The sequence below is a fragment of the Eucyclogobius newberryi genome, unplaced genomic scaffold (assembly GCF_026437365.1).
Source record: "Eucyclogobius newberryi isolate DKJ021-1_F unplaced genomic scaffold, fEucNew1.0.hap1 SCAF_13, whole genome shotgun sequence".
NCBI classification, from domain to species: domain Eukaryota; kingdom Metazoa; phylum Chordata; class Actinopteri; order Gobiiformes; family Gobiidae; genus Eucyclogobius; species Eucyclogobius newberryi.
In genome coordinates this window covers 1880473-1907972 of record NW_027315757.1, presented here as the reverse complement: position 1 = coordinate 1907972, position 27500 = coordinate 1880473, and the positions used below count along the sequence as shown (strand labels likewise).

The 27500-nt window shown below is 45.7% G+C and overlaps 1 protein-coding gene across 1 annotated transcript in view; it reads left to right on the top strand.

Annotated features, from left to right (window-relative positions):
- Positions 1-27500, top strand: part of fbxl16 (F-box and leucine-rich repeat protein 16) — a 49726-nt gene that overhangs the window by 4622 nt on the left and 17604 nt on the right. Inside the window, exon 2 of the mRNA XM_072442331.1 lies at positions 4322-5010. Coding sequence (XP_072298432.1) covers positions 4336-5010 — 675 coding nt within the window. The 5' untranslated portion in view covers positions 4322-4335. The remainder of the gene's footprint in view (positions 1-4321; positions 5011-27500) is intronic.

Genomic DNA, 27500 nt, shown 5'->3' with positions numbered 1-27500 from the left:
TGAGGGCGAGAGGCATTATTATAAAAGTGGTTAAGCATTCTCCAAATTATTAGCTTGGAAGTTTAGAAAACAGCAAAGCAGAGAGAACTATTTTAAAAAACAAGTTAGACAGAATATCATAATTCTAACCAAACAAGACCAAATAAAACCTTTGTTTGAATCCTTTTATTAAAAACCTTTCACCAAAATATTTGGAAACAAAGAAGAAGAAATAAAAAATTTTCTGGACACTCAATTGACCTGCCATGACCGAAAAAAATGGTGCTGAAATAACTGAAATTAAAAGTGCAATTAAAAGACTACTAAACTTTTGAAAAATGTAATCCACAATAATCAGACAGGGTTTATTAACACACAACAATTACAAGACAATATAAGATGATCCTTACGCATAATGAGCCCAAAAAAAAAGCTGTAAGTTTTGGATTCTGTTAGCTGGCCTATTTATTTAAAGTGCCGAGCAAATTTAAAATAGATGATTAGATAATAAAACATATTGGGGCTCATTACAATAAATTATCCATCACTTGACCGATCCATTGACTTTAGAAAGAGCGGTAAAGGCAGGACTTCCGGCCATGGTGGCAATTTGAATAGACGCATGTCACACCAAAAATGTGGCTTTAAAATCCTCTTTGACCCACCTGATCCCAAAGAGGAAGAACACAACATGAGTAAACAAGGAATACAAGTCTGGTAACTCTACGGGACCAAAGCATTCAAAGTTGACGGCTCAAGGTCCCATTGAAAAACAGCCCTCATCACAAGCTAACAAAGCTAACGAGGCTAACATAGCTAGCAAACCTGACGTGGAGAAACGCAGTTCTTCGCCGCAGGACAAACGGAGTCCCGCTGGCCCAGATGGAGATTCTCACGACTTCTCGGCATCGGAAGGAGGAGAGAATATAACTTATCATCCTAATGAATTAGGATTGGACTTCCCTCCCCTGTACAATCTTTTTTTAAAATCAGTTTTGGGTTTGATGCCTGTTTCCAGCATTAACCCTTTTGTTTTCTTTTTTACCCTTTCAATCAACCCAATGGCATGAGAAGTATCACAAGTCGCATCCTTCAATGTGACTGACACTGAACCCGATCAAACAAACAGAACATTTGACAATAATGAAAAAAGAAAGAATATAAATTATATTTTTACAAGAGACACATTTGAATGATGGCGATTTGAGAACTCAGGCGGAAGTGCTCATGCCACCCCCCCGTGCTCATGCCACTCCCCCGTGCTCATGCCACTCCCCCGTGCCACTCCCCCGTGCTCATGCCACCCCCCCCCGTGCTCGTGCCACTCCCCCGTGCTCGTGCCACTCCCCCATGCTCATGCCACTCCCCCGTGCCACTCCCCCATGCTCGTGCCACTCCCCCATGCTCGTGCCACTCCCCCGTGCACGTGCCACTCCCCCGTGCACGTGCCACTCCCCCGTGCCACTCCCCCGTGCTCGTGCCACTCCCCCGTGCTCGTGCCACTCCCCCGTGTTCATGCCACTCCCCCGTGCACATGCCACTCCCCCGTGCACATGCCACTCCCCCGTGTTCATGCCACTCCCCCGTGTTCATGCCACTCCCCCGTGCTCATGCCACTCCCCCGTGCTCATGCCACTCCCCCGTGCTCATGCCACTCCCCCGTGTGGACTGATACAACACACACGTGCGTTTGTTTATTAGTGCGACGGATCACATCTCGTCTCCCGTCTCCGTAGATTTCCGTCTCTTCTGAGCTCGAACTGTCTTTCTCCGTCTTCATTTTGTCCTGTCACTGAGGGAACTATATTATGATAGATCAATGCGCTTAGACACGCGGAAACATGCTGCTCTCCTGGGGACGAGCTGCACGAGGCTCTGCAGGTGAACGAGGCTCTGCAGGTGAACCAGGCTCTGCAGGTGAACGAGGCTCTGCAGGTGAACCAGGCTCTGCAGGTGAACGAGGCTTTGCAGGTGAACCAGGCTCTGCAGGTGAACCAGGCTCTGCAGGTGAACCAGGCTCTGCAGGTGAACCAGGCTCTGCAGGTGAACCAGGCCCTGCAGGTGAACCAGGCTCTGCAGGTGAACCAGGCTCTGCAGGTGAACCAGGCTCTGCAGGTGCAGTAGGTGCGTTTTATGATTGACACGTGGCAGGACTAATCGGCCGTCCACGCCACGAGGAAATCAGACTCAGATTTGGGCCAAAAAAATCGTCCATTCAACCTTTAAGTCTAAGTCAGACCTGGGCAAACTACGGCCCGCGGGCCACATACGGCCTGTTTGTCTTTCTAATCCGGCCCACCAAACATGCCAAGTAAAAATACATAAATATATATGTATATATATATTTTTTGCCCTTAGGCCAGAACTTGGCATTTGTGGCCCCAGGGGCAAGATGTGGCCCTCGGTATGTTTTAATCTGGCCCCTAGAAAGATTTTAGTCTGTAACATCTGTCTGCACTTGTGTCCTTAATAAAGATGACATGAAATGAATTAAATAATAGATTCAATAGCCTATATTTGACAGAAAAGTGATATTTTATTTCATATGGAGAAGTGGAGAGGATGTGGCAGCAGGAGACAAACCACTATCATGTGTTTTGTGACCGCCCTGTGGTTCACAAGTTTTGGACAGAAAGCAACAATATTTTACAAACAATTCATGACATCACCATCCACTGTATTTGGACTTCAGGACTCTGTATTTGGGCCTCGGGACTCTGTATTTGGGCCTCAGGACTCTGTATTTGGGCCTCTGGACTCTGTATTTGGGCCTCGGGACTCTGTATTTGGGCCTCGGGACTCTGTATTTGGGCCTCAGGACTCTGTATTTGGGCCTCAGGACTCTGTATTTGGGCCTCAGGACTCTGTATTTGGGCCTCGGGACTCTGTATTTGGGCCTCGGGACTCTGTATTTGGGCCTCAGGACTCTGTATTTGGGCCTCGGGACTCTGTATTTGGGCCTCAGGACTCTGTATTTGGGCCTCGGGACTGTATTTGGGCCTCTGGACTCTGTATTTGGGCCTCGGGACTCTGTATTTGGGCCTCAGGACTCTGTATTTGGGCCTCAGGACTCTGTATTTGGGCCTCGGGACTCTGTATTTGGGCCTCGGGACTCTGTATTTGGGCCTCAGGACTCTGTATTTGGGCCTCAGGACTCTGTATTTGGGCCTCAGGACTCTGTATTTGGGCCTCAGGACTCTGTATTTGGGCCTCAGGACTCTGTATTTGGGCCGGACTCTGTATTTGGGCCTCAGGACTCTGTATTTGGGCCTCAGGACTCTGTATTTGGGCCTCAGGACTCTGTATTTGGGCCTCAGGACTCTGTATTTGGGCCTCGGGACTCTGTATTTGGGCCTCGGGACTCTGTATTTGGGCCTCAGGACTCTGTATTTGGGCCTCAGGACTCTGTATTTGGGCCGGACTCTGTATTTGGGCCTCAGGACTCTGTATTTGGGCCTCAGGACTCTGTATTTGGGCCTCAGGACTCCTGCCATGGACACAATAATAATTCACGAAAAAGGCTCTCACAAAAAATGTATGACACAAATTACACCAACGATCAGTGACTGGACTAACATTATATTGGAAGAAATACCATTCGGATTTTACTTGAAAGGATGGATCGATGGGATGTTTAGGTTGGTTTATATGTGCCTTCATTTTCTTTCTTTTTCTGATCACACTTGGTGGTGGTTTTGATTATTGTCAACTATTCCTCTTGTTCTATTTCATTGTGTTCTTTTTCCCCCTCTTGCTATGTATGTTCTTTATTTTTGTAAAACTTAAAAAAGGGGAGGTGTAGGTTTGTGAGACAGATAAGTGTGAGAAAGAAAAAGAGTGGAGAGATAAAAGTAGCACAAATCTACTTACTGAAAATTTGGAAGAACTTTAATGTGTGAAAGAAGCCTATTACAAAAGTAGAAAACAAAGAGAGTGAAATGGGTGAAAGCTAAGTGAAATATAGCTACTTGGATTATTTTGATTTGATATGACTCCAGGTTTTGTCAGGAAGTGGAGGTCCCACCTAGGACGGCCTACTTGTCTAGCCCCACGGTGCCGGACCACCACCAGGGGAAGCACCAGAGCCCAATACAACACAGAGGGGCCATGAGTAAAACCTGTCCATCCTCAGACACAAGCAGGGAACACATTTCCCTCTACAGGTGACCGAGATCTGACCACAGAGGTGTCAGTCTGCAGCCTCAAATCCTGAGACTGAGACTGTGGGGCTTTTCTCTCATACTCTGATACAGTGAAATCCACTGTTGGAAGGAATTGTGAGGTGATGTTTCTTTGATATAATTACATCCATAGTCTAATGATCAACTCTTTTGTTCTCCAGGTCCTGTGTTGAACATGTCCAGTCCCAGCGAGCTAAAGTCGACCTGCGTGACTCGCAATGGTCTGGTGAAGTTACCGCCCAGCCAGCCCAATGGCCTGGGCAGTGCCAGCATCACCAAGGGCACGCCAGCTGCCAAGAATCGCCTGTGCCAGTCCTCATCGGTGCCGGCCATCCTTCCCCCGCCCTCCACCTCCCTGCACTACCACCACCACCACCTGGACACCACCTCCTCTTTCTTGACCAACGAGCTGGACTCGGGGAAGCCTCTGGGGCTAAAACCCTCCCTGCGGGCCCTGGTCCCTCTGAACCTGCCCAAGCCCATGCTGCTGGAGCGGCAGCTAGTGCTGGACGAGAAACTGCTCAACCGACTGCTCTGGTACTTCACCACAGCAGAGAAGTGCATCCTGGCACAGGTCTGTAAGACGTGGCGCAATGTTCTGTACCAGCCCAAGTTCTGGGAGGGAGTGACCCCCATCCTGCATGCCAAGGAGCTGTATGTGCTCCTGCCCAACGGGGAGAAGGAGTTTGTCAGCTTGCAAGCCTTTGCCCTGAGGGGCTTCCAGGCCTTCTGCCTGGTGGGTGTGTCGGACCTGGACATTTGTGAGTTCATAGACAACTACCCTCTGTCCAAGAAAGGAGTGAGGTCCCTGAGCCTGAAGAGGTCCACCATCACAGACGCAGGCCTCGAGGTGAGTGCTCATGTGTGCCACGCTTCAAATGTTAGGCCATGTGATATCTGTTTGTAAAATCTGAAATATCATAATGTGTAGTGTGTGGTCACACTCTGTTGGTGAGTACATTGTGGAGAGCTGACATACATATAAAGTAAATATAGATGGTGATGAGTTATGTTATGCAGTGCTTTGCTGTGCACTGCTGCACTCACTCTCCTCCCTGCTCTGGCTGTTATCCTGGGACAAGTGGTTGTTACCATGGAGATGGCTTGGATGGCTGCATGTGCTTCAATCTCCTCTTCTCAGGTCCATCTTCTCAGTTTGATGTAGGGATCCAGAGTGTTGAAAGTACAGGAGGGATTTCCTGATGTGAATGGAGTTCATGACTATACTCATGGACGAAAACCACTCTGCTCCTCCTGAATCCGAGGTTTGACTGTCGGTTGGATTCTCCTCTCCAGAACCTGGAATAGACCGTACAGGGAGTGTGATCCCTCTGTAGTTGGAACACACCCTCCGGTCCCCCTTCTTAAACAGAGGGACCACCACCCCGGTCTGCCAGTCCAGAGGCACTGTCCCCGACCGCCACGCCATGTTGCAGAGACGTGTCAGCCAAGACAGTCCTACAACATCCAGAGACTTAAAATACTCAGGACAGATCTCATCCATCCTCAGAACCCTGCCACAACAACTTCAGTGATTTCAGCTTGGGTGATGGACGAGTCAGACTCTTGAGTCCTCAGTCTCTGCTTCCTCTTCGGAAGACGTGACAGATGGAATGAGATGATCTTCAAAGTATTCCTTCATCTGACATTCCCAGTCGAGGTCAACAAGTCTCCACCCGCCCCACAAACGGTTTCCCCCTCCTGAGGTGCCGGACGGTTTGCCAGAATTACTTTCGGGCCAACCGATAGTCATGGTAAATAAATTCTCATTTAAATGTGGGGCAGGTTGGGACAGGTCATAAAAGGCAGACCCTACGTCCGCGCTCCGCCTGTATCATTACATTTTGATGCTTCTAAATTCAGATCATCATTCGGCTCGTTTCTCTGTGAATATGTGACTTATTGTAATGATACACAAAGCATTTTGTAGCTTAACATACAGAGAACACGTCCGCAAAGTCCCCACTGTCTCCTCTCACCACAATCTTTCAACTGAGCTGAGTCTAGTTGAGTTCGGTTCCGGTGCTCCAGACCACGCAGCATCTCACCGAGCACTCAGGTGTCCAGCTGTGCACAACAGTGTGGTTCTGTGCTGCACACGACTCATGCAGTCCTTGGTTTAGTCCGGTAAAATTGGCACAACCCATCTTGAGGACATACGCTCCAAACACTGGGGAAACTGGAATTGAGCTCGCGGCAGGGCAAGTGCCACACGGTTACGCACAAGAAGTCTGTGCACACATCTCTGTCTGTAAACTTTCCATGCTTGGTGACAACCATTACCAAGGCCTCAGAGGCCTGGCACCAGAACTAAATGCATCATTGTTGCAGTTTGGGGGTGTGCGCTTCGGGATCATCCGCTCCCGTGGCTCTGCTGCTGCCTGTCCTTGTTTATGGATCACAAGTGTAGTTTACAAGATGTGCTACTGATTAAGTCTGGGATTAGTCCGGGCACCCCAGTGCTGACGGCAAGCTCTCTGTGTGTAAAACAAATAAAGGTTAATTAAATAAAGAATCAATGCTCCGAGGCTGCATTTTAATATTTAATTTATTTTAAAAATTGTGGGAACACATTGAAAAACGGAAAGCAAACAATGTTATTGATCACTTATTTCATTGCCTGTGTATGAGGCCATGACTGCAAACATCTCCCACAGGTGAATGCCACAGTTATCAGTCACTGATTCAAAGACTTCACCTTATATCGACTGGCACCATCCCACTCCAGTGGCCAAGTCCAGCCTCTTAACGCCAGCATCAAGGACCGAAAGGTAGCAAAATAGCACCCTGGAACCACTCCCTGGAAAAGTGGGGGGGAAAACGCTACCTCCGAAGGAAAAATACGCCATAGAAGTCCTGTAACTCAAGACCACTCGGGTTCAGATCGGGGAGGCCTGTAATTCTGCGGCTGAGCTGAGGGGCTATAAGCCCACACCAGCCCCGCCTCTCCCCGCGGGCAGCACCAGCGAAGTGGAGCGTCCAGCCACTCTTGAGGAGATGGGTTCCAGAGCCCGAACTGTGCGTGGAGGTGAGGATGACTGTCTAGTCGGTCCCGCTTTTGCGGGAGGTCGAGCGACCTCCCGCAAAAGCTCAGGCTCTTTCCCCCCAGCATCCTCATGTCCCCAGAGTCAGTTTCTGTGTCTGGAAATCTGGCCGTCAAGGCCCCTGTCGTTGACTGCTGCCCAGTTCTCTCTGCACTGGCCACCTGACTCACCATCAAGCTCCCACCCAGGCCTGGCTCCAGGATGGGGCCCCTGTAACCCCAATCTGGGTGATGTAAGTGGCCTTCTATTGATACTCGTCATAAATCTCTGCAAATATCATACTGTTTACCACTGTATACTACTGGTTACATTCCAAACACATACATTTGGTCTTCTTTAACTGTAAAGTCTTAGATTCATCAGAAGAGTCATATGATGTGGCAGATTTAGACTATTTGGTGCGAGCCTCCTTTTGAGAAAGCAAGGAACAACCTAACACACTAAACAGAGACAAGGGGGTGTTCTTACTCTTTCATAGGACAGTGTTCTAAAGCAGTCAGAATGTCTCGAAATCATCCAGCAACATGGCACAGTAACATCACCTGATTATTCTGGAAGAGTGCAAGAAATAGCAGTCCCAACATGTCATTGTGTGACAGCAAACCAACACTGGCTTTAACAAGAATTTTAAGTGTCAAAGGGGCCATGCAACATATAAAACCTGACTAGAGAGCATTACACAAAACAATAATAACATAAGCAACACAGTTGACATACACAGAGACAAAATCACGACCCACTGAAAATCCAATACTGGTCAAATTTTGTCCAAATTCCTTTAAATTTGTCCAGTTCCAAAATGAGTCCAAATGTGATCCTTTTTCCGTATGTCCGTATTCCGTACTACAATGTCCGTCCAGTCCGTAGTCCTTGGTATCGCCCATATTTTTTTTTTTGCAATGGCCTTTTTTCCAGCCGCCAGAAGTATGCTAATCATTGATCGTGCTCATGGCAGGTGTTTTAAGGCCCACATACATTGTTTTGAAATCAAATGGAATGGTAACGTCAAATACAATCTTTATCTCTTTGTTGACTTCAATCCAATATCTTTGAGCAACAGGACATTCCCACGTGATAGTGGTTTGCCTCAGTCAGCATTTCCATCCACTCATCCATCTTCTCCTGCTAGAATATCTACAAAGAGATTGTGTTGGACATTTATATGGATAAGTCTTTTTAAAGGCCAGAGGGGGGCGCCAGTAAGAGATCAGTTCTGTTTTTTCTACATTCATTTTGTATCCAGACATTGGACCAATTTTTTGAAGAAAGTGCATCACATTGGGTATGGAAATGTCTGGTTTGGTGAAATATAATAGTAACATTAATAGCATTATCTGTAGCAGGCAATTTTATGTTCCATCTCAGGCTACTTTTTAGTAATCTATCGAGACAGATTACTCGATTAATATAAGATTTTTTTCTAAATTCTATAAAACATTTAAAAGCACATTCAATCATGTTTTAAATAAACATTATATATGATATATATGATATATATCTATATAAGATAAGATAAGATAATCCTTTATTGTCCCACATGATATATATATATATATATATGTATATATCTATATATATCTATATATCTATATATATATATATATATATATATATATATATATACAGTAGCTATGAATTAATTTGCGTTTATGTCACGTCACTTAAAATAAGAAACTTGTTTGTAAAACTTATGTTATTGACCCTGTCATCGTGGACTTCTCTGTGGGGCTTTAGCTGCTGCAGGTCCGCCTGGAACAAGCACCGTGTGAAAGCGCCAAAGTTGTTCCGTGCGCTCCATAAACCACAGATGCACGTGTTTTTGATTAAATATGTAACTTAAACAAATCATCGAGGCAATAAAATAATAATCAAAGCTTTTTTGTAATCAAATTACTTGATTTACTCCATTAACCCTTGTTCCAACCCTAGTTCCATCCCATCAATTGTAACACCATGAATTATTTTGGACTGTCTAATAAATTGGGCCAATGGTTCCAATTAGGACGGGAGACCAGGCACAGCCCTGCCTCAACCCTCTTTCCAGAGTCAGTGGATCTGTCAGATGACCATTGATTTTAACTCTCGATGTTGGACCATCATAAAGAGCTCCAATATTTTTTCATAATTAAATCGTCCATTTGAAATTTGCTTAGTAAATATGGCCAACTACAGAATGAAAAGCATTCTCAGCTTCTAAACTAATTATTACGGCTTTGTTATGTCGTCTTGTGTGTGTCTCATTGTGTGTAAAGATGGTCTTATGTCGTCTTGTGTGTGTCTCATTGTGTGTAAAGATGGTCTTATGTCGTCTTGTGTGTGTCTCATTGTGTGTAAAGATGGTCTTATGTCGTCTTGTGTGTGTCTCATTGTGTGTAAAGATGGTCTTATGTTGTCTTGTGTGTGTCTCATTGTGTGTAAAGATGGTCTTATGTCGTCTTGTGTGTGTCTCATTGTGTGTAAAGATGGTCTTATGTCCTCTTGTGTGTGTCTCATTGTGTGTAAAGATGGTCTTATGTCCTCTTGTGTGTGTCTCATTGTGTGTAAAGATGGTCTTATGTTGTCTTGTGTGTGTCTCATTGTGTGTAAAGATGGTCTTATGTCGTCTTGTGTGTGTCTCATTGTGTGTAAAGATGGTCTTATCTCGTCTTGTGTGTGTCTCATTGTGTGTAAAGATGGTCTTATGTCGTCTTGTGTGTGTCTCATTGTGTGTAAAGATGGTCTTATGTCGTCTTGTGTGTGTCTCATTGTGTGTAAAGATGGTCTTATGTCCTCTTGTGTGTGTCTCATTGTGTGTAAAGATGGTCTTATATCGTCTTGTGTGTGTCTCATTGTGTGTAAAGATGGTCTTATGTCGTCTTGTGTGTGTCTCATTGTGTGTAAAGATGGTCTTATGTCGTCTTGTGTGTGTCTCGTTGTGTGTAAAGATGGTCTTATGTCGTCTTGTGTGTGTCTCATTGTGTGTAAAGATGGTCTTATGTCGTCTTGTGTGTCTCATTGTGTGTAAAGATGGTCTTATGTCGTCTTGTGTGTGTCTCATTGTGTGTAAAGATGGTCTTATGTCGTCTTGTGTGTGTCTCATTGTGTGTAAAGATGGTCTTATGTCGTCTTGTGTGTGTCTCATTGTGTGTAAAGATGGTCTTATGTCGTCTTGTGTGTGTCTCATTGTGTGTAAAGATGGTCTTATGTCGTCTTGTGTGTGTCTCATTGTGTGTAAAGATGGTCTTATGTCGTCTTGTGTGTGTCTCATTGTGTGTAAAGATGGTCTTATGTCGTCTTGTGTGTCTCATTGTGTGTAAAGATGGTCTTATGTCGTCTTGTGTGTCTCATTGTGTGTAAAGATGGTCTTATGTCATCTTGTGTGTGTCTTGTTGTGTGTAAAGATTGTCTTATGTCGTCTTGTGTGTAGTATATGATGCTGACATAACAGGCAAATTGCAGAAAGGAATTTAGATCATCTTCTTTTGGAAAATGTTATTGAAGGATTCAAATGCTGAATTAGGTCTTGTTTGGTAAAGATGACATCATCTTGTTGGTCCCATATGTGTTCTTCCCGCTTGTTTCCAAAGTAGAAATTCATAATATCTTTGTTTGCTAAAGAGCATTTTCTTTCCTGTGAAGTCAGATCATGAATTTCTCCTGTTTTTAATTTCATGTAGCGTTTGATGACACCCTTTCCTTAGCTTTTTCTCCCTTTCTTTTTTTCAGAGGCTATGGCTATAATTTGTCCTCTTAAAACGGCTTTAGAAGCATCATAAAGGATGGAGACATTTCCCCAGTATCATTTTCCTCCAGATAAATCTTAATGCCGTTGGACATTGGTTGAAAAGAGGATTTTTGTGACCAATCTGAGTCTCATTTCCTGGTGGCGTGGACAGCTGAGTAGTTCTCCCACATGTCAATCTTTCCCTACGTGCTACTGTCAAGTCAAGTCAAGGCAAGTTTATATGTAGAGTACATTTCATACACAAGGCAATTCAAAGTGCTTCACAGCAGGAAAAATGCATTCAAATCACAAAGAAATGACAGAAACAGAAATACAATAAAATTAACTAAATTAAAAATTACCAATCCAACTGATTGTCTAAACTAATAAAATCACAAACAAAAGAGAAGAGTGCATAGAAAAAATCCTTTCAGTCATATGCGCAGCTAAACAAAACTGTTTTTAGCTTAGATTTGAACATTGTCAGAGTAGAACCTGTCTCACATCTTCAGGAAGAATGTTCCAGATTTTAGCTGCATAAAACTGAAACACAGATTCCCCATGTTTAGTCCTGACTCTGGGCACCAGCAGGAGGCCGGTCCATGTTTAGTCCTGACTCTGGCACCAGCAGGAGGCCGCTCCCTGAGGTCCTCAGAGTCCGAGATGGTTCATATGGCACTAACATATCCGAGATGTACTTTGGTGCTAGGCCATGGAGAGACTTTTACACAAGCAGAGCTGCTTTAAAGTATCTTCTCTGAGCCACAGGGGGCAGTGCAGAGACCTGAGAATAGGACTAATATGATGGTACTTCCTGGTTCTTGTCAGGACTAATGTGATGGTACTTCCTGGTTCTGGTCAGGACCCGAGCAGCAGCGTTCTGGATGTACTGCAGCTGTTTTACAGCTCGTTTGGAGAGACCAGTGAGCGGCCGTTACAGTCTAATCTACTGGAGACAAACGCATGGATAAGTCTCTCTAAATCTGGTTTTGACACTATATTTTTGATTTTGGCAATGTTTTTTAGATGGTAAAAAGCTGCTGATGTTATTGATTTGACGTGGCTATTAAAGTTCAAGTCTGAGTCCATTATTACCCCCAGATTTCTAATTTGGTTTGTAGGTTTTAGAGCGAGACTCTGGAGGTGACGCTAACACTTTCTCTTTGTTTCTGTGGGCCAAAAACGATTATTTCAGTCTTGTCTGAGTTCAGCTGGAGAAAGTTGTTTTGCTCCACAGACTGATCTGTTGGATGCAGTGACAGAGTGAATCCAATGGTCCATAGTCATTTGCTGACAGTGAAACATAGATCTGAGTGTCGTCTGCATAATTGTGATTGGACACATTTTCTTACTTCCTGTCTTCCAGATAGGACCTTAACCAGTTTAGAGCAGTGATTCCCACCCAGTCCTCTAGTCTCTGTAAGAGGATCCTATGATCGACAGTGTCAAAAGCAGCACTCAGATCTAACAGAATTAAGACTGAGGCTTTGCCCGTGTCAGTGTTCAGGCGGATGTCATTTGTCACCTTGACAAGAGCAATCTCAGTGCTGTGATGAGGTCTAAAACAACCTTTTCAAGGACTTTGCCCCAAAATGGCAGATTAGAGATGGGCCGGTAATGACTCAGTACTGTGGCATCAAGACTGCTCTTCTTTAGGAGAGGCTTTATGACCGCAGTTTTCAAAGACATTGGGAATGTTCCAGATTGAAGCGACATGTTAACTATGTGAGTGATGGTGCTAACAAACTGTTCAGCACAGACTTTAGAAATCTGGTGGGTAACACATCGAGGCAGCATGTAGATGAACTCAGACTGGTGATGATCTCATGGACAGTTTTGTCAGTTACTGGTGCAAAGTGAGTTAGCTCTAAGTGTCTTGGTGGTTTTACTTTGTCATTAAAGAATAATGCAAACTCATTACACTTGGATGTGGAAATGAGTTCTAGCGGCAGCTGAGCTGGAAGGTTTGTTCATCTGTTACTGTGGCAACAGGACACGCCAGTTGTTACTGCAGCTTCCAATAATTTCAGAAAAATATCTTTCCCTAGTTCTACATAATATTAGGTTGTACATGTTCAGCTTCTCTTTGTAAATCTCTTTTTGAACCTGGAGCTTTGACTTGCGCCATTTCCGTTCGGCCCTGCGGCACTCCCTTTTCTGTGCCCTGACCCAATCATAATTTCTCCACGGCGCCTTCTGCTTATTTTTTAACCATTTTAGCCTTTAAAGGGGCGATGGTGTCCAGAACATTCAAAACACTAGATGTAACAGAGTTCAACAAATCATTTACATTAGAACATGAGACATTTTCAAAGTTTATCATTTCCATATACAGTGCACATGTGCCATCACTTATGTTTCTCCTCTGAACAACTGCAGGACCAACCGGTGGTTTGGGAGAAACAGACAAAGAAGACACAGAAATGATCAGACAGAGCAACATCGATCACATTAACATTTGAAATATTTACCCCCTTTGTAATTATGAGATCTAGAGTGTGTCCTTTGCTGTGAGTGGGGCCTCTCACATGCTGAGTAAGACTGAAGGTTTCAAGGACAGCATCAAGCTCTTTAGCGTTTCTGTCACAAATGTTATCAACATGCACATTGAAACCACCTGTAATGACCAAACCATCAAAGTCTGTGCATACGACTGAAAGCATCTCAGTAAAATCATCAATAAAACGGTGGCAGTGCTGGGGAGGCTTGTATAAAACAATGAAGAGAATGGATGGAGACCGTTTTAGCTCCATTTTAAAGGAGACATACTCAAATGATGAAAACACCCCAAAAGACAACCTGCGGGTAATTATTTCATCTCTAAAGACAGCACAGACTCCACCCCCTTTTTTGTTTTCTCGTGTTTCAGATTCAAACTTAAAGTTGGGTGGAGCAGATTCTATCAGAACTACATTTCCTTTGTTTTTGTCAAGCCATGTTTCAGTTAAAAACATAAAATCAAGATTATAAGAAGAAATAAAATGATTAATTAAGAGAGATTTGTTACATAAGGATCTGACATTTAGCACAGCAAGTTTCAGACTAGTTTCAGTGAGACTGGGCTTTATCTTTTCACAGGGAATATGAATCACATTTCTCAGATTGGGCCTGACTCGCATTTTGTTTTTCCATCTGTGTGATGATGTGACACAGAAATAGCACTAGGGGGGGCTCTTTTTACATAGGGCCCCGGGTTGGTTTGATTTTTAATATGACAATAAGTCCCGGCAACGCTGAGACCCAGTGCATCCTAGCTATGGGAGATACCAGGTGAAAGGCAAGGTTGGATGGGTGGTGGGGCTTTTGTAGTGTCAGGGAATTAGACATACACCAGATGCTATTCCTTAACGCATAGAGAACACAATTCAACTTAGAATATGAAACGACACAAAAATATCAGACATTTGTATGGCATGCATGGAAGAAAACGCCGGGACTGATCACGCAAGCTGTGGTAAGCAGCCTGCGTGATCCTCCTGCGTCTCACCCTGTTTTTTCCCATGCTGGTTGGTTTTATTAGATATTCTGGAATAGACGGGTCACATTTCTCATTGGTCAGCTTCACATCAAGGCACTTGGTATTTTTCCGTAGAGATAAAGCCTGCAAGGGGGGGTGCAACTCCCCCCTGGGCCAACATTCTTTGGCCCATCTTTACGACCCCTTCACAAATGCAGTTTGTCACACACCCGTTCTTCTCTTATGATAATAACTAATGATGCAGATAAAATATCACTATTATGCAGATAAAATACATCACAGAAATATAATCATATATTCACATTTTATCACATTTCCCTCCTGTTTATCAAAGCATTAGTCTACTGTCTCATATGCCAAACACATTATTCTTTTCAGTTTTCAACATGTCTTTCATATTGGTGTTAAAATGACACTTTTACACACAAAAGTTTATGCACAGTCTTCAAACATTGAACACACTTGGCCCACAACATGTCTACAGCATTACTGTCCTAAATTTTGAGTCAGATTGGTCAATTTCTGTAATTTGACAAACAATTTGTCTTGTCTATAAGTTTGTGCGGTGTGATGGGAAATATAGAAGCGGAAAGCCCTTAAACCCGCTGCTCTCTGGTCAGTCACTTTGACTCGTCAGGGACCTCTCTGGACACCCCAATAACATCCAATACGTAGTATCAGGTGCTACTGGAACCAGATTGTCCACTAACCTCTCGACCTTGACCCTGCGGTATGGTTCTGGGTGATGCTGATCTTTGTTCTGACCATGGCTGGCCACAAAAGAGATACATAGACACAACGTCCCACAAGTGTCCCCACACCACCATACGTCCTCGCTTGGTTTCTTAAGAGACCTTCTTCCGCTGCTCGCTTCGGTCACACCTATGACACATATGAACTGGTACATTTCCCATCTCAATTCATAATCTTATTAACATTGCATGTAGTTATGTTGTAGCAGATAAAAAAAAAACTCTCTTAGTTAGTGCAAACAATAGTGGCTGTATAATATGCCATTGTGTTTCTTCAGCCTCTGTCATGTCAATTATACATTGTACATTATTACACATCATGCATTTTATAACCTTTCATCAATAGTAGAAAAAGCTTCAGTTGTAGTCATCTGGACTCAGTTTGAAAAAGTAGACGTTTCGACTCTCATCCAAGAGTCATTGTCAATAACAGAATTTAGGTCGAGAACTCCGATATTAATACTGTTCTGTGGTAAGACCCGCCCATTGGGAGGAGCCTTCCTGAAGTAGAAAGAGTTGTTGGTTTCAACAGAAACTCCCCCCTTGTATCTACCGAGCTAGCCTATTCAGAATCTTAATGGGCTGTTAGAATCCTCTTTGTCTTAGTGAGACCCTGGCTCAACCACCCTGAGTACCTGATTAGCATCTGAATTCCCTGGTCCTTTACCTTTCCAGGGGTTCAGTAACCCATTATAGATAACAGGAAGATTAAACCTAAGCCCTCCATTTCTGCTTAGGTTTAATCTTCCTGTTATCTTCAAATACAGGCCTGTGCCTGTATTTGATTCTAAATTTAAAAACACTTCTGTCTTTTTGTCCTGTACGTTCATCTAGTCATGCATTAAGTCCAAAAAGATAATTTTGTCAAGTCCAAAAATAAAACAAAACAAAACGTAGCTTTGTTTGGTGCACACAAAAAACACAACTTTTGTCTTCTATGTCGGGGACAGGATGTGTCCTGTCTTGTGATCACATTCCCCAAAAAATTGGCCATCTATGAAAATCTGAATTCATCTTCATCTCTTATCAAATTTAATACAATCTTTATAATTGATTGTTGTCAATCAAACAAAACCCCTAAAATTTGTTCTATAGAGCTCTCATTACTAAAAATTTAAAACCAGCTGGGTTTAGTTTTCCTTATTTCATCAGTTCAGAGCGTCCTCTGAACTGCTTTCTTCCCGTTCTCCTGCCTTGTTGACCCCCCTTATCTCCCCCTCTCTGCCACGTCATCTGAGCACACTGGAAGTCTCCCTCCAAAATCCTCCTATGACTTTTCCTTTGTCTTTTTACAGTTTGGGGTGATAATTTTGGCATTATGTGGTCTCGGTCGTCTGAGAGAAATGCTACTTGCTTTACAGTCACGGTCAATGTCAAGCTTCTAGAGAAAATTCCATATTAGATTCCTCCGGACATAAACGTGGTGTTTAAGATTCACCCGTGACTGCAAATTTTAGATCTCTCAGAAAAACGCCTTGTGACCCTTGTATGATTAATTGTGATTCACACTTGTTAGTTAATCACTTATTAATCCTCATTCACACATTCACACTTCTCTCTTACTTACTTCGCTCGTGCACAGCGCTTACATTCACTCATCTTTATGTCAGTAACAACTCGGCATAAGGCTTCATTACTTTCTTTCAGTGAGAAACTTAACTCGTGGTGAGCAATTTAACTCCTTTATGTGAGAAACTTATCTACACAAAGCCAACCAATATTTTTCCAGCAATAATCAAACTCCTTGCTTATGTGAGAAACTTATCTCGTCCATAAGCTTATAAGCTTACAATATTTCCTCAGTAATATGAAACTGGGTATTTCCTCAGTAATACCTAAACTGGGCATAAAAGCCTAAAATATTTCCTCAGTAATATGAAACTGGGTATTTCCTCAGTAATACCTAAACTGGGCATAAAAGCCTAAAATATTTCCTCAGTAATATGAAACTGGGTATTTCCTCAGTAATACCTAAACTGGGCATAAGAGCCTATAATATTTTTTCCAGTAAATATCAAAATAATGCATAAAAACGTTTCATGGCTAACTCTTTCACACACAAAGTTTTGTCTGACCTTCTTTGTCGCCTGTGTTCTCCTGCTGCTTCGAAACGACGTGCTCTCCTCGCGGAGAATGAGGTGCGATGGGCGGCCACGGGAAAAGTGGACTTCTTTCAGCTGTGCACAGACTTCACCGATTCACCCGTCAATCTCCGCGAAGGGGCTGCTTGTCGTCCGGCTCGATAGGACCAGAAAATGTCAGGGAATTAGACATACACCAGATGCTATTCCTTAACACATAGAGAACACAATTCAACTTAGAATATGAAACGACACAAAAATATCAGACATTTGTATGGCATGCATGGGAGAAAACGCGGGGACTGATCACGTAAGCTGTTGTAAGCAGCTTACGTGATCCTCCTGCGTCTCACCCTCTCACCCTGCGTCTCACCCTGCTATTGGTCAGCCTCACATCAAGGCACTTGGTATTTTTCCGTAGAGATAAAGCCTGCAAGGGGGGGTGCAACTCCCCCCCTGGGGCAACATTCTTTGGCCCATCTTTACGACCCCTTCACAAATGCAGTTTGTCACACACCCGTTCTTCTCTTAGACTAATGATGCAGATAAAATATCACTATTATGCAGATAAAATACATCACAGAAATATAATCATATATTCACATTTTATCACATGTAGCCAAGGAGAGTTTGGGACCAGGTGAGAGGCGAGGGGGGATGGGTGGTGGGGCTTTTGTTGGTGTAGTCGGCTTGTGCAGGGAAGAGTTGACATAGCCCTTGCTATATTGGGCGTGAGTGGAGCCATCTTAATGCCTGATTTGATCAGACTTTCAAAATGGCTGGGAAGGCCCATGGGTGAGAGTGGAGATGAGAAGGAGAATGATGAATCTTTAGTGGGAGTAGATGTTGCAGGGGAACCCAGGGCTGGTGTGAAGGCAGGGGCAATGACAGGGATGTTGTTGGGCTTGTCACAGATGGGTCCAAGGCCTTTGAAGATTGTTCCTTTGCAGGAGGCGGTGGAGGTGAATGTGGAGCAGCTGGAGCTGAATCCTTTGCTGGTGGTGGTGGAGCAGCTGCTGATGAATCCTTTGGTGGAGGCTGAGGTTGTGGTGCTTTTGATGTTGAAACATTGGCTCGGTCTCTGGCTGATGGAGCAGGAATTCTTCTCTCATTCCTCTCTTCTCTAACTATCTGCTCAGGACCCTGTCCAGGCCCAGTTCAATGCCTCAGAGCGTGGAGCAAGTTCTTTGTCAGCACCCTCACTCCACCTCTGCATAGGTGGGGGCCATTTCTCTTAAACAGGTCCTCTCGTTTCCAGAATAGATAGAAGTTCTCAATGTAGTGTAGTCCTCTCGGGGAACACTCTTTGGACAGCCATGTGTTCAGCTGAAGAAGCCGGCTAAACTTCTCATCAACTTCTAAACATCCTCCTGTCGATGTTTGGAAGAGGTCCACTTATGAATGTTTTGATTTCCACTTTATCAAGCACGTCGAATAACTTCAAGAAGTCTTTTTTCAAAACTTGCTGCACACTGCACCCACGTGCACAATCAGCTGTTTAGCTCCTCCATGCTTAGCCATAATATTTGGAAGGAGTGACGTTATCTCAGAAACAGTGGCGCTTGGAAAAGAATGTGTGTTTATCTTTTCATGCGTCACGTGACTTATCGCGCCGTCCCCAACTAAAACAATCTTGACCTTGGCTCTTGGCACAGATCCTCCTCACTGTATTTTGGCCACGTCATCTTTCCTTTTTTCATTTAATTCCATCTCTGAAAGTGGTAAAAATCTGTTGGTGAGCTGTATTTTAGGCGACTTCACGTTATCTTTGTATCGTTTAGGCTTTGCTCCAAGTTTGTTCCAAGAAACAGCCTGGTCTTTCTGGTTTTTAGACAGTTTTGGAAACGACACAGAGTCACTGCGGTTTAGGTTGAAAGTAGCAGTTTTTCTTGTAAAAAGTGTGCTCTTCTTACCGTCGGTTGACACAGGAATGGTATCGTGAAGAACTTTTTCAGATTCCAAAACAAATATCCGTGTTTTCAGCTCATTAATTTCTTGTTGATATTTCCGACAGCGTTCACAGTCTTTCTCCCTTCTTCTCCCGGACATGTCGCTGGCGTCAGATATGTCGTTAAAACTGGAAAAATTTTCGTAAAATCCTTGGTTTACTTGAAAAAGTCTAAAGCAAAAATGTTTGGAAGACAAAAACTGATTAAAAAGCAAAATAAATAAGGAAAGCAGCGATAGCAAGCGGAGCGAGCAAAAAAGCGTGTGCACTCTTCGGAAGCAGGATATGTCTGCACACCTGCAGCCTGGTTCTGGCTCGTTCCCAGAACATCAGCACGTTCCCCTGGCTGCGCAGTTAAAGGTTGATAAAAGCAAAGGAGCTTTTATACCACCCTGAGGTGAACCCAACACTCCCCGGAGATGAATTGTTTTTTAGTCTTTTGATTGCACTTTGAATGTCAGTAGTAATTTTTGGTTTTGTTCTTCGGTCATAGCAGGTTTCTTTTTCTTTGTTCTCTGATACTTTGGTGAACATTTTTTGTAGCAGGATTGTAGAGTGTATTTGGTCTTGTTATTCTGCCTATCTCATATTTAAAAAACATCTAAGCGAACTTTCATAACATCTTTGTTTGATGAAGAGCATTTTTGGGGTATTATTTCCTGTGAGACTAGGTCAGTGATCTCACCTCCGTCTTTTTCATTTCCTGCTGCATTTTGAGGACCCTCGCATGTTTAGCTTCAACAGATTTGTTTGTTCTGTAAATTATATAATTTTTTATGCCTTTGATTCTTTTTGGCTGAGATGACAGTAATAACTCTGCCCCTCAAAACTGCCTTAGCTGCATCCCAGAGAATGGGTGAAGAAAGTTCACCAGTGTTTTATTCCTCTACAAACGTTTCAATGTCCATGTTTAGTCCTGACTCTGGCACCAGCAGGAGGCCGGTCCATGTTTAGTCCTGACTCTGGCACCAGCAGGAGGCCGGTCCATGTTTAGTCCTGACTCTGGCACCAGCAGGAGGCCGCTCCATGTTTAGTCCTGACTCTGGCACCAGCAGGAGGCCGGTCCATGTTTAGTCCTGACTCTGGCACCAGCAGGAGGCCGGTCCATGTTTAGTCCTGACTCTGGCACCAGCAGGAGGCCGGTCCATGTTTAGTCCTGACTCTGGCACCAGCAGGAGGCCGGTCCATGTTTAGTCCTGACTCTGGCACCAGCAGGAGGCCGGTCCATGTTTAGTCCTGACTCTGGCACCAGCAGGAGGCCGGTCCATGTTTAGTCCTGACTCTGGCACCAGCAGGAGGCCGGTCCATGTTTAGTCCTGACTCTGGCACCAGCAGGAGGCCGGTCCATGTTTAGTCCTGACTCTGGCACCAGCAGGAGGCCGGTCCATGTTTAGTCCTGACTCTGGCACCAGCAGGAGGCCGGTCCATGTTTAGTCCTGACTCTGGCACCAGCAGGAGGCTGGTCCCTGAGGTCCTCAGAGTCTGAGATGGTTCATATGGCACTAACATGTCTGAGATGTACTTTTGCATTTTATCCATGGGCACCGCGTTGCCAGGTTCCAGTCTTTTGTCCTCGGGATCTGCGTTGCCAGGTTCATCTCTCACTTCCCGACCCTAGCGTCTTCTGTTCCATCAGCCATTTTTTTCAAAGAGGGCCTCATTTTGAAACTTATACGGAGCAGAGGGCCACAAACAACCCGACAATTCAAAATGTTGCATTTGACATAGTTTCGATGCACCTCCCCACCTTTAATAAGACTTGGAACATTGATATTAGATTGGTATAACATCAAAATAATTTATATTTTCCAATTTCACAACTTAGCAGGAGGCTGGGGGGCCAACCAAATTTTTTTGAGGGCCGCATTTGGCCCCCGGGTCGTAGTTTGGACATGCCTGCTTTCAGGCACGTGGTTTTCCCTCTGACGAGTTGCTCCACTTCATCCACGAGTTTGCAAGTCTTCTGCTGCCTTGTTTTAGATCGATCCCATTGGGATCATCGTCTTCCTGTCGGGCCTTCCATGTTGGTGGCTATCCAGTTCGATTACCCTGCAGTCATCGACACCATCAACAAATACATTCAGAACATTGAGTCCCGAGGCAGAACTGTCACCGACCCCAGTTCCTCCATTCTCTGCTACCACGTTCTACACCTGATCCCTGCTCTGGCTGACATACTCTCCCTAACCACATGGTACAGCTTCTGCTCCTTTCATAATGGCTTCAATCTGCCTTTACCAAGGTTCGACCTACTCTCTCTAACCTATTACGTCCTGTTCTGCTTTGACTACCAGTCTCTATTTACTGGTACTTAAAGCCTACCTGAGCGGCATCAACATCTTTTCAGGCTTCTCTTGTGCTCTGTGATCTCCTCCGGTCGGCGAAGAGACCAAACATCAATTGGCATATTCCTTTTGGCCTTCTTCGGTTTCCTCTGCCGCTCAAAGGTTGTTCTCCTCACCCGGGCATCAAGGACCTCCAACCGACACCTAGTCTTTCCCTGAAACAAGCAAGATCAACCATGATCTACTTGTTCAAGTTAAACTCTGTTTGAGGCGCCTTTGAGGGGTTGTGGTCCTTGCTACTGAACCTGTGTTTTCGTCAAGCCATGTTTCTGTTAAAAACATAAAATCAAGATTATAAGAAGAAATAAAATTATTGATTCAAAATCATTTGTTACATAAATACCTGACATTTAGCACAGCAAGTTTCACTTTGTTTAGGAAGAACAAAGCATAATCGTAACCTTTCACATGCCATTATATTAACAATGTTGAAATCATTCTTCTGTTTTAGTTACACAGCTCTCAACACAGAACACAATAGAACAAACAACATTATAAAAGAGTTCATGCAAAGAGCTCACAGACTGATCCATAAAGAGATCAGAGGGTGGAGGGAAAAGCATTTTTCAAAACAGAAAAAAAGGCCGTCCGATACGGTTGATTTAACATTTTGACCTGGGTATTTACAAACTAACATTGGAACAGGCATTAGGCCAGGGCCGGCCCAGCCTATAAGCGAACTAAGCAGCCACGTAGGGCCCCGAGGCGTTAATAGGGCCCCCAATCTGGCAACCCGTTTTATGCGAAGTGCAAGCGCAGCGTGCGCCACTAGTGTAGTAGCGCTGCTGGCGCGGCAGCGCACACAGCGGGAACATATAAGGCACAAACCGCATTTATTTGTAATGACAATCTGGCAACCAAGACACCAAACCTGCGCTGATTGGTCAACTTCATTGTGCGCGAGGAGAAGAGCAAAACATAAACACAACAGAACGTGGTCCCTGCGTGGCCCTCATGTCCAGAGGAATATATCCCCCCGATGCCGAAAAACGAAAGAAGAAACTTCTTGACGATGTAAAGAAACTACAAACTCAACAACACTCTCCAGGTATTGAACTTCTCTTACAAAGAGACGGTTAATGCTGCTGTTTGAAACAACACGAGTCTGTCACGTTCGCTCAGGCTGGAGGCGACGAGAGCTCTGCCCCGCGCATAATAATATGTCTGAATGAAAGATAATAAGCTTCACATTGACACCAGCCCCGTAGTGTGAGCTGCAGGTGAGGCCGGTGAGGGGCCTCTATGGCCCGGGTCATTAAGAGGCGGAGATCCGGTCCAGACGAGCGCCGTCTCGTCCAGAACCTCTGATGTGAGACTTTGGAGTGAACAGTGTGCGGCCCCTGTCCCGGGCCCCTGTCCCGGGCCCCTGTCCCGGGCCCCTGTGCAGGGCTCCTGTCCCGGGCCCCTGTGCAGCCTCAGTTAGAGATGAGCGGGTTTGAGTTTGCGTCCCTCTCTCTCACATCTCCATGTGTGAGATCAATCGTGACTCGTGTTGTCACGAGTCTGTTTGACTTCTTAAAGTGCAATAAGAGGAATGTAAAGGTCCAGTGTCTGGTGTTCTGATCAGAACAAACATTTATATTGTAATTCTCTTTTAATAGAGCAATAAAACATTTCAATTCATTTAAAAAGCATCATTAGACTATTTGTTATAAATTATAATAAATTGATTGTGAAAAATAACCAGACATATTATGATTACGTCTGTTATAGAATAATACTATATATTTTCATACAAAAGTGGTAAAGTTGCAGAAACACAGTCTCTTCACTAGAGCGAGGTTTGGACCTTCACTTCTCGTTCTGTTCATTCTCTGGGAATAACATGTTTGTTTTATCAGTGTTAATTGTTAATCAAGCAATGCTTATGCCATTTGTTTAATTTAATATAACTTGTTTTGTCACTTTAGCAAAAAGGAACAGTTGGGAGCAGTAAAAGATAAATTTGTAAGGATAACTATTACTTTTACATTTTCAGTTAAAATGAATCAATTTGACCATAATTATTTTTCATAGCCAATATTGTATTGAGTAATTAAGTACACTAATGTATTAATAACTGGCTTTAGTCATTTTCTCCTGGCGCAGTTTCATCACATCATCATTTTATAGCATTACAACCTCAACATTTTACTCTTACTTTAGCGGCTGGACCACATTAAAATGCACCAGACCCAAAAAGGTCTGAAAATCTCCCCCAGACCCCCCTGTTTATTCATTTAAACTGCTAATGTGGCTGTCGACCCTTAACGCCCACAAATACACCCAAAAACATATCTGGGACGTGTGTTATTTGTACAGGGAGTAGAGGTGATGTCAGCGGAATACCAAGTTGCATTGTGGGATTTAAGTTATCAATATTTGAGCTTGTGAGGTGCTGAGAATAAACTAACTGTCAAACGGATGCCCTGGAGTTTTGGTGAACTTTGTTTGCGTTGAAGAAAGTTCCCATATGTGAATTGTTTACTGACAATGGCAATAAAACTGATTCTGATGACGTGGTGAGGGGCCCCCAAAAATGTTTTCGCTTAGGGCCCCCTGAAGGCTTGGGCCGGCCCTGCATTAGGCTCATGCTCACATAAAGTCCAAGTCCCTTTCATTGAAATCATGAAAATAGTGAGAGAATGTCTGACCAGATTGTTGACTTGGCGAAGGCCGAGAATCAACTTGCTTTTTTCAGCACTGAGACTGCTGTTGTCAAGGCGACGAATGACATCCTCCTGAACACTGACACGGGCAAAGCCTCAGTCTTAATTCTGTTGGATCTGATGCTGCTTTTGACACTGTCCATCATGTTCAAAACATATGTGAACGAGAAGTTGATCTTGTTTTGACAGATGAAGAGTAGGACATTTGTGTACATCCCAGAGATCCACAAAGTCACATGTCTAGAGGCAAAATGCTCCAAAAATGTATCATGTTTTTATTAAACTCCAGGTCAAAGGTCTCATTCTTCACAGGGAAATGCACCTGTTGGAGAAACTGTGGCACCAGGAGGCAAAGCACTGTCACGTGTTGATGAATAATGCACTGCATTGTTAGAAGTCTGTATCTGGGCCTCTGAACTCCTGCCATGGACACAATCCATGGATTCTTTTGGAATGTGCTCGTGGCGGCTGGAAAAAAGGCCATAACAAAGAAATGGATGACGCAAACATCACCAACGATCAAGGACTGGACTGAACTAGGAACAGACATCAGGCAAATGGACAAAAAGGACGTTCAGACTTAAGTTGAAAATGAACAATTATAAAAGACTTTAAACAGGACTTGTATTTAGAACATATTTATGTTTTGTCATGTGCCATTTGTTAAGAGCCCCGGGCGCCACAAGTCGGGCAGAGGCGTTTGTGCCACGTGGAGCCAACGTCCCAAACACCCACTAACACCATCAACTCATGCACGGCCAGTTAGTGCCCGTCAGTGCCCGTCAGTGCCCGTCAGTGCCCGTCAGTGCCCGTCAGTGCCAGTCAGTGCCCGTCAGTGACCGTCAGTGCCAGTCAGTGACCGTCAGTGCCAGCCAGTGACCGTCAGTGCCCGTCAGTGCCAGTCAGTGCCCGTCAGTGACCGTCAGTGCCAGTCAGTGCCCGTCAGTGCCAGCCAGTGACCGTCAGTGCCCGTCAGTGCCAGTCAGTGCCCGTCAGTGACCGTCAGTGCCAGTCAGTGCCCGTCAGTGCCTGTCAGTGCCCGTCAGTGACCGTCAGTGCCAGTCAGTGCCCGTCAGTGCCCGTCAGTGACCGTCAGTGACCGTCAGTGCCAGTCAGTGCCCGTCAGTGCCAGTCAGTGCCCGTCAGTGACCGTCAGTGACCGTCAATGCCCGTCAGTGACCGTCAGTGCCAGTCAGTGCCCGTCAGTGCCAGTCAGTGACCGTCAGTGCCAGCCAGTGACCGTCAGTGCCCGTCAGTGCCAGTCAGTGACCGTCAGTGCCAGCCAGTGACCGTCAGTGCCCGTCAGTGCCAGTCAGTGCCCGTCAGTGACCGTCAGTGCCAGTCAGTGACCGTCAGTGCCCGTCAGTGCCAGTCAGTGACCGTCAGTGCCCGTCAGTGCCAGTCAGTGCCCGTCAGTGACCGTCAGTGCCAGTCAGTGCCCGTCAGTGCCAGCCAGTGACCGTCAGTGACCGTCAGTGCCAGTCAGTGCCCGTCAGTGCCTGTCAGTGCCCGTCAGTGACCGTCAGTGCCAGTCAGTGCCCGTCAGTGCCCGTCAGTGACCGTCAGTGACCGTCAGTGCCAGTCAGTGCCCGTCAGTGCCCGTCAGTGCCAGTCAGTGCCCGTCAGTGACCGTCAGTGACCGTCAATGCCCGTCAGTGACCGTCAGTGCCAGTCAGTGCCCGTCAGTGCCAGTCAGTGCCAGTCAGTGACCGTCAGTGCCAGTCAGTGCCCGTCAGTGCCCGTCAGTGCCAGTCAGTGCCCGTCAGTGCCAGTCAGTGACCGTCAGTGCCCGTCAGTGCCCGTCAGTGCCCGTCAGTGACCGTCAGTGCCCGTCAGTGCCCGTCAGTGCCCGTCAGTGACCGTCAGTGCCCGTCAGTGCCCGTCAGTGACCGTCAGTGCCCGTCAGTGCCAGCCAGTGACCGTCAGTGACCGTCAGTGCCAGTCAGTGCCCGTCAGTGCCCGTCAGTGACCGTCAGTGCCAGTCAGTGCCCGTCAGTGCCAGTCAGTGCCCATCAGTGACCGTCAGTGACCGTCAGTGACCGTCAGTGCCCGTCAGTGCCCGTCAGTGACCGTCAGTGACCGTCAGTGACCGTCAGTGACCGTCAGTGCCAGTCAGTGACCGTCAGTGCCAGTCAGTGCCCGTCAGTGCCCGTCAGTGCCAGTCAGTGCCCGTCAGTGCCAGTCAGTGACCGTCAGTGACCGTCAGTGCCCGTCAGTGCCCGTCAGTGCCCGTCAGTGCCCGTCAGTGCCAGTCAGTGACCGTCAGTGCCAGTCAGTGCCCGTCAGTGCCCGTCAGTGCCAGTCAGTGCCCGTCAGTGCCAGTCAGTGACCGTCAGTGACCGTCAGTGCCCGTCAGTGCCCGTCAGTGCCCGTCAGTGACCGTCAGTGACCGTCAGTGCCCGTCAGTGCCCGTCAGTGCCCGTCAGTGACCGTCAGTGCCCGTCAGTGCCCGTCAGTGACCGTCAGTGCCCGTCAGTGCCAGCCAGTGACCGTCAGTGACCGTCAGTGCCAGTCAGTGCCCGTCAGTGCCCGTCAGTGCCCGTCAGTGCCAGTCAGTGCCCGTCAGTGACCGTCAGTGCCAGTCAGTGCCCGTCAGTGCCCGTCAGTGCCAGTCAGTGCCCATCAGTGCCCGTCAGTGCCCGTCAGTGACCGTCAGTGACCGTCAGTGACCGTCAGTGCCCGTCAGTGCCCGTCAGTGCCCGTCAGTGACCGTCAGTGACCGTCAGTGACCAGGGATCCAAACCAAGACCAGGGAATGTGCCAGCGCTCTGTTTATAAAATGGGAAACATTTGCCACATATAAAGATCGTACCACATTATCTCCCTCTTCATTCACACATCTGGCATGTCAGCGCCCCCAGTGTACAATGCACCTGCCCTCACCTTTGACCCTCACCTTTGACCCTCACCTTGACCCTCACCTTTGACCCTCACCTTTGACCCTCACCTTGACCCTCACCTTTGACCCTCACCTTTGACCCTCACCTTTGACCACCCTCACCTTTGACCACCCTCACCTTTGACCCTCACCTTTGACCCTCACCTTTGACCACCCTCACCTTTGACCCTCACCTTTGACCCTCACCTTTGACCCTCACCTTTGACCACCCTCACCTTTGACACTCACCTTTGACCCTCACCTTTGACCCTCACCTTTGACCACCCTCACCTTTGACCCTCACCTTTGACCCTCACATTTGACCCTCACCTTTGACTCTCAACTTTGACCACCCTCACCTTTGACACTCACCTTTGACCCTCACCTTTGACCCTCACCTTTGACCACCCTCACCTTTGACCCTCACCTTTGACCCTCACCTTTGACCCTCACCTTTGACCAC